Raw genomic sequence first — 14,069 nt, forward strand, 5'->3', positions numbered from 1 at the left:
CGTTGTCATTCTAGGACAGAAACTATGTTAGGACTTTAAACTTCCCCTTTTCCTTGTCTCCATAATATGGGGGTTGTAGTCCTGAGAGATTTATGGGAACATTGTAACTAATAAGGATGCAGCACAGGCAGAGAGCACAGGAAGTTATCAGCTTATTGGATTTCTAACAGAATCAACAGGTATTTTTTGCACTCAAATTAATATAGTTGTAAACCCCCAAATATACCCAGTGAAGTGAACAGCCTCAAATGATACACAGAGATGAAACAAACCTCCCTACATACATTTTACTTGTTTATCTGCAGTCTTCACTCTACACAGTTTCAAAAGTGCAGATTGTGTTATAAATCTTTCTTCATCTGTAAGCAGCACAGAGGAGGTGGCAGAGAGACTGCAGTTACATTGTGTCAGAGCTGATTGGAGGAAAGTAACACACCCCCATTCATACAGAAGAACTGTGTTGTGAATAGACAGGCTCCGTTCTGAGACCCCCCACACACTGTTTTATCCCATGTGTCAGGAAAACTTCTCAGAAGTGACTCATGCTAAAAAGAGAGGAACAAAGCACCAGAGAAAAACAACATTCAGAGCTTTGGAGAGAGACAAGTAAACACTACACAGATATATGTGCTTTGCTCAAAATCCATGACTGGGGTTTACAACCACTTTAAATAATTATTATACAACATATATTACAAAACACTTTCAATACCGAAAGGGATATTAAGAAAAGGAAGTTCATTGTAATGCCCTGTACACATGGTCCGATTTTCCGATGGAAAATGTGTGATAGGACCTTGTTGTCGGATATTCCGACCGTGTGTGGGCTCCATCACACATTTTCCATCGGAATTTCCGACATACAAAGTTTTAGAGCTTGCTATTAAATTTTCCGACAACAAAATCAGTTGTCAGAAATTCCGATCGCGTGTACACAAATCTGATGGACAAAGTGCCACGCATGCTCAGAATAAATTAAGAGACGAAAGCTATTGGCTACTGCCCTGTTTATAGTCACGACGTACGTGCCTTACGTCACCGCGTTCAGAACAATTGGATTTTTAGATAGCTTTGTGTGACCGTGTGTATGCAAAACAAGTTTGAGCCAACATCCGTCGGAAAAAATCCATGGACTTTGTTGTCGGAATGTCTAATCAATGTCTGACCATGTGTACGGGGCATTAGAGTTTATATACACAATCATAGACTCAGATTTACAAAATAGTTTGCAGATATATTTTAACTATTTTAGAAAACAATACAATCGCAAATCGCAGAGTCACCTCAAAGGGGCAAGCCAATTTTATTGATAATTTAAATCTTAAAAAAAGTTACATCCCAAAATTCTATTATTTATTGACAATGTCTATAGAGTAAATACAGTCTTATTACTAACATGCCATTTGTTCTCTCATGTGCCTCATATCTTTATCTGATCATTTCAGGTCTCTGTCTGGTGATTAGGACAAATGATTTTTCTTTCAAGTGCTAGATCATTTATTCAATGTATAACTGGGCAATTAGACCACCATAATCTGATACATTACCAATTATTGGATTCCAGTTGACTGAATCACCCAACAATCTCAGGATGTGATTAAGGAGGTTTGGTATGAAGTTTTCTGCTCCCCAACTGATGTGAAGTTTATAGGAATATCATTCTTTGTTTTTATTGTATAATACCAAGAACACAATGGTAATGCTTATATAGTATCAAAAGATCTCTTTAAATTGGACTTTCAATATTGTTTTGTTACTTTTTGGTTGCCCTAAAAGTCCAATTTAAAGAGATCTTTTGATACTATATTAGAGGGATGATGGCAACCCTGACCCAGCACTGATGAATCAAATATTACATCACAATGGTAAGGCCTGATTCACACCTATGCATTTTTTAGTGTGTCTTCAGTTTTGCAGTAACACACTACAGTCCATTTAACATAGTTTCCTATGGATGTAGTTCACATCTCTGCAATTTATGGAAAGGGCCAGGAATTGTTTTCTGGGTTTTGGTTCCATAGACTTCAATGGATCAAAAATATGTATTGAAAAATGAAAAATGCACCTGCAATATGAAAACTGCAACCTGCATAGGTGTGAATCAGGCCTAATGCTAAGCCTTCTGCAGCTGGGAGGCCAGACAGAGTCAATTGAATTTCTGAAAAAAACATTTAGGGCCTATATACATTATAGATTATATTAACACAACATATTACAGTGCATTATGGTCCACTGCCCTAAAAGAGCCCATTTATTTTGAAAGTACGGATAGTGCAGCTTGACTAAAAAAATTGGATTTGCACTTTTTTTTTAAGAACAAATTTGCAACACACACCATGTGCATTGTAATGTGCTGCAGTGCATTTTCCCTACTTTGCAGAGTGTTCAAAACAAATGGCACCACAAAACACTGTGATGCATGCATTGCACTACACAATCAGTTTTTATTTGTTACTTGTATGTGGAATATACATAATTATCAATACCTTTTTCTTTTCTATAAGCAACATTAAAATAAAATAAAAAAACAAAGCATACTAACATTTTCCATCTGGATTCAAGTCATCAATAATCTCTTCTCATATTCCACTAGAATAGTCTGAGTTCATTCATTTATATGCCTGCTTTGATATTGTAACATCAGCGGGTCCATAACATGTGGGTTGTGGACTGTAAAGGCTTTTTCAGACAGGAGATGAATAGTGGTAGGACCTCTGTAAATGGCTTTTATTCTCATACAAGTCTATGGGGTTGATTTACTAAAACTGGAGTGCAAAATCTCATGCAGCTGTGTATAGTAACCAATCAGTGTGTAACTTCAGCTTGTTCAATTAGGCTTTGACAATAAAACCTGGAAGTTAGTTGGTTTCTATGCAGAGATGCACCAGTAAATCAACCCCTATGGGTATGTAAATCTTCATAAAGCAGGTCAGAGGAAAGTCAACTGCAGATCAAATGCACCTGTCAGTGAATTCTGAATGATCTCACAAGTGTCTCAAACTGAAGTCCGATGATACAGCCCTAAGGGAAACACAGCTCAGTGCTCAGCATTTTCTAACACACTTCTTTTATCCCTATGATGTCTGGAGGTTCTCTATGATGTTTGGAGGTCTCATATACACACTGAGAAGTTCAGTGCATTCTGGATATTGGCCCGCACAGTGACAGACTCCTCCAAATTAATGAAAAGGAAATGTCAATGTTGGTCTGACCTTTGCTGTTTGTAGATGACAGCACCATTTATTGTAAAGACAGCTGAAGCCGGCCAGAAACACACGGCCAGAAACACACTGACATACATGAGAAGGGCAGCGGGAGAGATGTATCTATGCCAGTGTTTCTCAACTCCAGTCCTCAAGGCGCCCCAACAGGTCATGTTTTCAGGCTTTCCATTACTCTGCACAGGTGATTTGATCAGTTTCACTGCCTTAGTAATTACCACAGCTGTTTAATCTGAGGGAAATCCTGAAAACATGACCTGTTGGGGCGCCTTGAGGACTGGAGTTGAGAAAAACTGATCTATGCAATGGGTCATCATTCATCTGAAGAAGCCCAGCAGTAAATTCCAGAATATGATAGTGATGTCCATGGTGAAATGAGATGTTAAACAGAGGCATGGTGTAATGTATTTTTAAAAAAAAAAATCAAACTATAAATATACAAATACATATAAAAAATTACAAATATAATAAAAAAGACCCTTCAACTTACTGCAAATATGTAAACCTTATCAAAATAATGCAATGCTACAAATGCAAAATTATGTATAATATGATAATTGCTGTATAAATCTTATTCCTACAGAAAACCTGTCACTGAATATGGCACATTTGGGTTAATTTACTAAAGGCAAATAGACTGTGTACATTGCAAAGTGCAGTTGCTCCAGAGCTTAGTAAATGAGGTAAAGCCTCACTTTGCAAAAAGTACCCAATCATGTGCAAGTGAAAAAAAAACTGCATTTTTGCTTGCACGTGATTGGATGATGGAAGTCAGCAGAGCTCTTTCTCATTTACTAAGCTCTAGAGCAACTGCTCTTCAACTGCAAAGAGCACCAGTCTTTTTGTCTTTAGTAAATCAGCCCCTTTGTGTTACTTCATTAGCTGTGTATCAGGATATCAATGTTCTTCTGACTAATGTACAGAATGTCCAGAGAAACTGTCCCCCTATAACAAAGGAAAGGCGGCTCCATATACATGGCTGGTAATAAATGGAACCTGTGAGGATGGAGTTATGAGAGATGTCACTGTGGATCATTTTTTAGGAGGGCAAGTTTCAAGGCTGTCATCCTGATCCTTGAATTATTACACATGATTCCTGACCTGAAACAAGCACACAGATGAGAGTTCTGACAGCATGCCTGTTCCAGGTCACCGATTCATGATGTACTGCTCCCCACATTGCTTTTATTCTGTGATCACTTTTTATGTATCTTTGGTTTTAATAAACCCAGCCATTTTGATCTGCACCATTGGAGCCTCCCCTCTTTTATTTTTACATACATTGATTACGAGGAGAGTTGCTCTAGTGCCTTCTTTTGGATAATCGTACTTCCAGCTTGGCAGAAGCTTTATGAGGTCGTTTGGACATATCCATTGAGATACTGGACTATCGTCACCAGAGTGAACCACTGACTTGATTATCCAAGCTTTTATGACCCGGTGTCACTGATATCCGGGTCCACAAACTCTGGTAAGAGTACCCCAGCTTATTTCACTTCTCTGGATTCATCACTGTTCAGACTTCATTGGGTTGTTTGCACAAATAGAAGATCTACACTTGTTTGTTGTGTTCATTTTTTGGACTTTTATTCACTTTATTTATTTTGGACTTTTGATTTGAGTATTGTAGTTACAGCTCTTTTTTTTACCTTCATTGGTTTTATTCGTTCTATTGTATTTTTTTTTTGCACTGTATCACAGGGCAGATATTATGTCAAGTTCTACATTCTTTTAAACTCTCCACATGATGTACCCAAGCCAAGATCAGGAACATAGAAATTAGTCTATACCCCTAAAAAGGTCAGCAATGGTATCTCCCAGGATTCTATACTCAAGAGTTTACTTTATAGTACATACATGTACAGGGGTCCAATGTATCTCAGATACAGGGGTCCAGATACAGGAGTCCAATATCATTACTCAGATATTACTGGAGAGACTGGGAAGTTGGATGCAGTGGAGTACTGAATAAGATGATGGTACTATTCAGAAATCCTCAGTACTAATATATACACAGCACTGATCCAATCAGTTAACTCTGCATATGAATATTTATTTTATATATTATTATTATTATACTACAATCCTTTATAGGAGCCACATTGTCAGCCATGATAATTTGATCAATATGGGGAAAATACTTTTATCAATCTTCATACAATCAGTGTACCACCCTGGTTTTACATTAAATTTTCTGCCTTTCATACACCAGTGGATTAGAATACATGACAGGTTCTCTTTAAATGACATGGCATTAGATGTATTAAAGAAATCAGACAGAAGCAAGTGTAATAGGCTGAATCTGAAAGGAAAGAAAATGCATCTCCTCCTCTTCCTGTGATGTCCTCACATAATACTCCATTGTGTACATTTAGGCTTTCGGGTTGCTGGAAGAGTCAGAACTGGCATCTGAAGCTGTAAAAGAAAGTGGAGACATTTAGTCTGTAGGAAGATCATCATAAATGAGGATTATCATATAATATTATATAGAGTACAGAGAGACACTGTGCTTTATATTACAGAGAAAGGTCTGTACAGAGAGACAATAATGGAGAACCAGTTATTTCTATTTGTATCATATAATGTAGGTAATGATAATAAAGTTACTTGTATCATAGAATAGGATTATCTGCAGGACGTCTCATCTTCTCACATATTCTACACACCGCACACTATAATAACACAGAGAACAGGACATGAGGGGATACTTACTGTTTTTTACAGGTAGCTTTGCCTTTTTTACAGGTAGCTTTGCCTCTCTGAAATATATAAATTATTGTGTTAGAAACAAGAAAACATTAAATAAAATCTCATCACAATCTGTCATAGCCAATATCCAAACTTTCAGAATTTTGAGACGAGAAACAGCCATGAGCTCACATACATGGGATATAACATGAGAAAAGACCCAAAACAGACTAATATAATTATAAATGGCAATAAAGAAAGTTACTACAAATGTTTTTTTTCACTGAAGAACTGAACCCTACTTTCTGTAAATGACACACTATGGGTGCTGATAAAAAAAATTAAAATAGAGACTATATCATGAGAGAATACTGGAGGCCGCCATTGCTGCAATCTACCTTTGAGAATGCTCATTCTCTGGCTGTCTTGCTAATGTTTGGCTTCAATGCTGTCTGAGTTGGTGACCCAGAACAGGTATAGTTATGGAATTTGACACTTTTCTGGCATTCATTTACAGCATGCTTGTTCCAGGTCTGTGACTCCCCCTGGATAACCCCTCTATTTTATACTTTATTTATTTTTTCCTTTGCTTGGGTCTTAAGGTTGGTCACATGATGTGCAGGGTCCTCTTCCTCTTCAAATGGTTTTCTGCTAGTGGGTGGTTCTTGATGATACAGATAGCAGTGCTGACATGACATCAGTGCCTCTCCCTGCCCCAATGTACTGAGTACAGGATGCCATAATGATGCCCCCTCAAAAGCAGTCCCATGACACCCTGCATTCACAGTATGTCCTCAGTCTCCCGGATTGAATAATAAGTGTGATTTCACCCAGAATACTTAGTGGGACGGAACCGCTTGGCCCTCGCTTGGGCATTTCTGTCAAACAGTGCTTCCTGCCCCCCAAACTGTTCCAGCAGACCGAGAGCTAATACCAGCCCTTTACCCCAATCACCGTACACAGACAAGATGTTGGGATAAAACCAAAGGAATGATTGTTTGTTGAACAGAAATACAGGTTTTTATATACTTCAAAAGTAGGTCAGTCACCACATGAACAATAAAACCAAACATTTAACCAAAACATCACACAATGGTTTAGATAACGAGGTATAGTTGACACAAGGCTATGGCATCATATAGGCACCTCCAAAAGTCAGCCAAATTAGCCAACAGACAGAAACAATAGGAGACTCAATTAACAATGGGAATGCACACCTAGGAGGCGCCCAATGGGAGAGACATTTAATAAACATAATAACACCTTAATAAACAGACTAGAGTAGGAGACTCTTTAGGTTGCTTAACCACTTGACAACTGGGCACTTAAACCCCCTTCCTAACCAGACCAATTTTCAGCTTTCGGTGCTCTCACATTTTGAATGACAATTACTCAGTCATGCAACACTGTACCCATATGAAATTTTTGTCCTTTTTTTCACACAAATAGAGCTTTCTTTTGGTGGTATTTAATCACCGCTGGGTTCTTTATTTTTTGCGCTATAAAAGAAAAAAGACTGAAAATTCGGTTAAAAATGAAATTTTCTTTGTTTCCGTTATAAAATTTAGCAAATTTAGTAATTTTTCTTCGTAAATTTTGGCCACAATTTATACTGCTACATATCTTTGGTAAAAATAAGTACAAATCGGTGTAAATTATTTGGTCTTTGTGAAAGTTATAGAGTCCAAAAGCTATGGTGCCAATATCTGAAAATTGATCATACCTAAATTACTGACGGACTATCTATATTCTTGAGACCCTAACATGCCAGAAAAGTACAAATACCCCCCAAATGACCCCCTTTTGGAAAGAAGACATTCCAAGGTATTTAGTAAGAGGCAGGGTGAGTTTTTTGAAGTTGGCAATTTTTCCCACGATTCTTTGCAAAATCAAGATTTTTTTTTTCTTTTTTTTTTTTTTCCACAAAAATGTCATATTAGCAGGTTATTTCTCACACACCGCATATGCATACCACAAATTACACCCCAAAACACATTCTGCTATTACTCCCGAGTATGGCAATACTACATGTGTGAGACTTTTACACAGCGTGGCCACATACAGAGGCCCAACATGCACGGAGCACCTCCAGGCGTTCTGGAGCACCCAGGCCAATTCTGACATTTCTCTCCTAAATGTAAAAATCATCATTTATTTGCTAGAAAATGACATAGAACCCCAAAACATTATATATGTTTTTTTTAGCAAAGACCCTAGAGAATACAATGGTGGTTGTTGCAACTTTTTATCTTGCACGGTATTTGCGCAGCAATTTTTTGAACGCTTTTTTTGGGGGAAAACACAGTTTTGTGCTTTAAAAAAAAACAAAAACAGTAAAGTTGGCCCAATGTTTTTGCATAATGTGAAAGATGAAGTTACGCCGAGTAAATAGATACCTAACATGTCATTCTTCAAAATTGCACACGCTCGTGGAATAGCGCCAAACTTCGCTACTTAAAAATCCCCATAGGCGACGCTTTAACATTTTTTACTGGTTACATGTTTTGAGTTACAGAGGAGGTCTAGGGCCAAAATGATTTCTCTCACTCTAACGTTCGCACCGATACCTCACATGTGTGGTTTGAACACCGTTTTCATATGTGGGCGGGACTTACGTGTGCATTCGCTTCTGCATGCGAGCACACGGACAGGGGCACTTTAAAAAATTTTTTTTTTTTTTTATTGTTCATTTTACTTTATTTATTTTAGTTTGACACTTTTAAAAAAAAAAAAAAAAAATTTGATCACTTTTATTCCTATTACAAGGAATGTAAACATCCCTTGTAATAGGAATATGGCATGACAGGTCCTCTTTACAGTGAGATATGGGGTCAATAAGACCCCACATCTCACCTCTAGGCTGGGAAGCCTGAAATAAAAAACAAAAAAAAAACAAAAAAAAAACGATCCTGGCTTCGATCGTAGTGGTGAGACGGTAGAAGCACTGGAGGGCGGCGGGAAGGGGGGGAGGTCCCCTCTCGCCTCCCATAAGAACGATCAAGCAGTGGAATAGCCGCTATGATCATTCCTATGGTGTAGGGAATCGCCGGCTGAAAAAGCTGATATCTGAATGATGCCTGTAGCTGCACCCATCATTCAGATATCCCCACACAAAGTCAAGGACGTCGTATGATGGCCGGTGGGCGGGAAGTGGTTAAAACACATTTTTTTTTTTTAACACAAAGTTGTCCATTTATACAATATTTCGAACACATAACATGTACATACCAAAAATGACACCCCGAAATAGATTCACCTACTCCCCCTGAGTACGGCGATACCACATGTGTGAGACTTCCACAGCCTGGCCACATACAGAGGCCGAGTACAGCCGAATATGGCCGAGCATGGCTGAGCATGGCTGCGCATGGCAGGGTATCACCGAGTATGACTGGGTATGGCTGGGTATTGCAGGGTGTTGCAGAGTATTGCGGGGTGTTGCAGAGTATTGCAGGGTGTTGCGGAGTAGTACAGAGTATTGCGGGGTGTTGCGGAGTAGTGCAGAGTATTGCGGGGTATTGTGGGGTGTTGCAGAGTATTGTGGGGTGTTGCGGAGTATTGTGGGGTGTTGCGGGGTATTGCAGAGTATTGTGGGGTGTTGCAGAGTAGTGTGGGGTATTGTGGGGTGTTGTGGAGTATTGTGGGGTGTTGCGGAGTATTGTGGGGTATTGCGGGGTATTGTGGAGTGTTGCGGAGTATTGTGGGGTGTTGCGGGGTATTGTGGGGTGTTGCGGAGTATTGCGGGGTATTGTGGGGTGTTGCGGAGTATTGCGGGGTATTGTGGGGTGTTGCGGAGTATTGTGGGGTATTGTGGGGTGTTGCGGAGTATTGTGGGGTATTGCTGGTTATTGTGGGGTATTGCGGGGTATTTTGGGGTGTTGCGGGGTATTGTGGGGTGTTGCAGAGTAGTGCAGGGTATTGGGGAGTAGTGCAGAGTATTGCAGAGCATTGTGGGGTGTTGCAGAGTAGTGCAGAGTATTGTGGGGTATTATAGTATGGAGGGATGGCTGAGCATGGAGGGATGGATGGCTGGATGTGACTGTATTTGTCACATAGCAGCGTTGTGGGCACTACAGATGCAGCCCACAACGCTGCTACCAACCGATCCCTCCCCCGCTCCTCCCCCTCTGTACCGATCGGTACACAGAGGGGAGGGAGGAACCGGCGTCATGACATGACGCCGGTTTGTTTACATGTGATCGCTCCGTCATTTGACGGAGCGATCACATGGTAAACGGCCGCGATTAGCGGCCGTTCACCGTGATGCGCCGGGTCCTCTGGACCCGGCGGTCACGGAAGTTCTCGGGTGCGCGCCCCAGGGGGCGCGCGAGAGCAGTATTCTGGGAGGACGTCCATGGACGTCCTCCCAGGATAAGCGGACCGCGCTGTGGCCGTCTTTCGGCTATGGCCCGGTCGGCATGTGGTTAAGCTGATTATTTTAACATCTGCTCTAAATCTCAGTCTGAAGCAGTTGCTGGTTTGGGCATAGAGACCCCAAATATATATATGGGTCCTCCAGTTCCCAGAGTCTGTGTGTTTTGGAGAGACATGGACTTGAATCGGAAGCAAGACCACTCCAAGGGTCCCCCAGGCACACACCTCCCAAAGAGTAGTGTTCCCTTAAATGTCAGGGCCCATAGACAGTGGGTAGGAGGCTTGTCCCTAGTTCCCTACAAAAGCCTCTGTTGCCGTTTCAGCCATCACACCGAGGACATCATTTGGCAGAGAAGAGGTACTGTGGGATTGAGTGACGGGCCAAGTACTGGACCCAGCTCTGAGGGGCGGGCAGCAGCAATGGCGGCTTCCATAATTGTCACTTTAAGCAGACAAATTCATCTGAGCTTCATTCATTTATATTGTGAAAGAAAGGAACATCTGAGAAAAAAAATTAAATCTGTCACTTACTTTTGTAGCAAAAGATTCCAACAAGGATGACTGCGATGATGGCAACAGCACAGGCAATGGCAATAATCATTGTAAATTGGGTGCCATTGTCAGGTTCTGAAAGAGAGAGATGCATGAGATGGTGGGAATACTGAGTGAGAAGTTCAGGTGAAGATACTTTATAATAGAAGACATTTAATAGTCAGACCTCATGTACACAGATGGGAAGAAACTGTATACAGTATATGCCCAGTATAAAATTCTGGGTGTTTTCCCACGTCATACTCTTAAAAATGTTGATGCTTCTGTGCATCACTGTGTACCCCTTCATACACGTATAACATAATTACCGTACACCGAACTTTTGTGTACCCGCATGCACATCTGTGGGTAAATGCTGATACACAGAAGCACCAGTCTTGACAAGCATAAGGCTGCATACAGCCAACCTCTAGAATAGCAGGCTGTACACAACACATGAGGCTTCCTGGGTGCGGGAAAACTCCTGGAATTTTATGCCAGGCTTGTCTTTACCATGCCAATTGAAATCAGTTGACAATTTCTTTGCAAAGGCGGTTTGAGTAGATATACTGTACATCATCTGACAGTAAGACCTTGTTTACACTTGCAGTCAGGGGTGCGGTTGAGCAGCGTTATTGCCCTCCAACTGTATCTATTAAAGCTGCCATGACAGCAAGTGGGGTGTACATTCCGCAGCCATGATGCTTTGCATCGTAGTGCAGCAAAAATGATCCCCCGTTGGGTTCACATGCGGGTCTTTAGACAATAACCCTTTCATAACTAAGCCCATTTCTGACATTTGGTGTTTACAAGTTAAAATCCGTACTTTTTGCTAGAAAATTACAGTATTTATCGGCGTATAACACGCGTCGGCATATAACACGCACCCCAAGTTTAGGAGAGAATTTAAATGGAAAAAAAATTTTAGGAGGGAAGTTTAAGGAAAAAAAAACTTACATTAAAATGCCCATCAATGCAGCCTTATCTGTCCATCTGCAGCCTTTTCAGTGTCAGTGCAGCCTTGTCAGTGCAGCTTTGCCCCAGTGCAGCCTTGTCAGTGCAGCTTTGCCCCAGTGCAGCCTTGTCAGTGCAGCCTTGTCAATGCAGCTTTGCCCCAGTGCAGCCTTGCCCCAGTGCAGCCTTGACTCAGTGCAGCCTTGCCTCAGTGCAGCCTTGCCTCAGTGCAGCCTTGCCTCAGTGCAGCTTTGCCCCAGTACAGGTCTGCCCCAGTCCAGCCATGTCAGTGCAGCTTTGTGCACTTGGTGTAGATTAAAAAAATGGCGCCGAGACTGCAGGGAGCCGAGATACACATACTCGAGTGTTCTCGGCTTTTTCCGGCGCCGCCGTCACGCCCAGTCCCGCCCCTGGACCTGTGTTATGTCCATCATAGGGCGGAACTGGGCGTGACTTTGAGCGGCACCGAAAAAAGCCGAGAACACTCGGGTATGTGTATCTCGGATCCGACAAGAGCCGAGATACACATACCCGAGTGTTCTCTGCTTTTTTCGGCGGGACTGGGCGTGACAGCGGCCCCGGAAAAAGCCGAGAACACTCGAGTATGTATATCTCAGCTCCCTGCAGTCTCGGCGCCATTTTTGAATCTACCCACGGCTGTGTATGTCGGCGGCAACCGCGGCAATTGCCGCGATCGCTCCGATGACACAGAAATCGGCAGGGATCGGCCTATAACACGCACCCACGATTTTCCCCTGATTTTCAGGGGAAAAAAGTGCGTGTTATATGCCGATAAATAGGGTACTTAGAACCCCCAAACATTATATAGATTTTTTTTAGCAGAGAATCTAGAGAATAAAATGGCGATTGTTGCAATATTTTATGTCACACGGTATTTGTGCAGCGGTGTTTTAAACGCAACTTTTTGGGAAAAGGGACACTTTCATGAATTAAAAAAAAATGAAACAGTAAAGTTAGCCCAATTTCTTTGTATAATATGAAAGATGATGTTACGCTGAGTAAATAGATACCAAACATGTCATGCTTTATAATGGCACACACTCGTGGAATGGTGACAAACTACGGTACCTAAAAATCTCCATAGGCAATGCTTTAAATTTGTTTAAGGTTACCAGGTTAGAGATACAGAGGAACTCTAGTGCTAGAATTATTGCTCTCGCTCTGACGATCGAGGCAATACCTCACATGTGTGGTTTGAACACCGTTTACATATGCGGGTGCGACTTCCGTATGCGTTTTCTTTGCTGCGCGAGCTCGCGGGGACAGGGGGCACTTTAAAAAAATGTTTTTTTGTTTCTTATTTATTTTTATATTAATAAATTGTGTTTAAACAAAAAAAAATGATCACTTTTATTGCTGTCACAAGGAATGTAAACATCCCTTGTGGCAGTAATAGGTGGTGACAGGTACTCTTTATAGAGGGATCGGGGGTGAAGACCCCCGATCCCTCCTTTGCACTTCAAAGTATTCAGATCGCCATTTTTGCCAATTCTGAATACTGTATATTTTTTTTAAAACCGGCGCCATTGGCAGCCGAGTAAACAGGAAGTAACGTTGTGAAGTCGCTTCCATGTTTACAAAGGAGACTGGAATAAAGCCATTTCTGGCTTCGTTCCAGTCTGTCACTAGCCGCCGGAAGTGGCAGATGTTCGATCGAGCCTCCAGGTGCGACGGGAGGTCCGGTTAGAGCGGCGTGAGGTGGCGGGAGGGGGGACATCCTCCAGGATAACAGCCGGGCGGCTCTTAGCCGCATTGGTTGTTATCCCTGGAAAGCCGATCGCCGGCTCTAAAAAAAAAGCAGCTGTGGGCATCATCCCGGTATGACCCCCAAAAGCCGAGGCTGCACATCTGCGTACGCTCGGCGGGAAGGGGTTAAAACAAGCAGTAAGGAGGCAGCATAATGCTTCCTCACCCCCTGTCAAATGCCCTTTATAGACTGATCCACTGCAGATCACTCTTTAGAGGGCACCGCTCACAGTCTTATTAATTAGCCACATTGCTCATGTAAAATAAGTATCAACTGATTTTTGGTATCAATCCCCACAGCTGTTTTTATTGGCCAGGCTGAGATATCGTCCCTCCCATGCATGCTCGGGTGTTCAGTCATCTCTGTACTGCTGAAATGATACCCTGAGCTGTGTGTGACTAGTTCAGTGTACAGTGCAGACAGACAGGACAGCAACTTTATTGGTGAAGAGACATAGGGGGGTTATTTACTAAAGACGACTCCACTTTGCACTACAAGTGCACTTGGAAGTGCAGTCACTGTAGATCTGAGGG

At 41.7% G+C, this 14,069-nt stretch overlaps 1 protein-coding gene across 2 annotated transcripts in view; it reads right to left on the minus strand.

Moving 5' to 3' along the window:
* Positions 1-1,286: 1,286 nt before the first annotated feature.
* The window catches only part of LOC141107526 (class I histocompatibility antigen, F10 alpha chain-like), a 107,260-nt gene continuing 94,477 nt past the window's right edge, over positions 1,287-14,069 (minus strand). For both annotated transcript variants that reach the window (XM_073598317.1, XM_073598319.1), the window contains exons 5-7: positions 10,815-10,910; positions 5,934-5,980; positions 1,287-5,636 (exon numbers count right to left, since the gene is read on the minus strand). In XM_073598317.1, coding sequence (XP_073454418.1) covers positions 5,961-5,980; positions 10,815-10,910 — 116 coding nt within the window. In that variant the 3' untranslated portion in view covers positions 1,287-5,636; positions 5,934-5,960. The remainder of the gene's footprint in view (positions 5,637-5,933; positions 5,981-10,814; positions 10,911-14,069) is intronic.

The sequence above is a fragment of the Aquarana catesbeiana genome, linkage group LG09, assembly GCF_042186555.1.
Source record: "Aquarana catesbeiana isolate 2022-GZ linkage group LG09, ASM4218655v1, whole genome shotgun sequence".
NCBI lineage: Eukaryota > Metazoa > Chordata > Amphibia > Anura > Ranidae > Aquarana > Aquarana catesbeiana.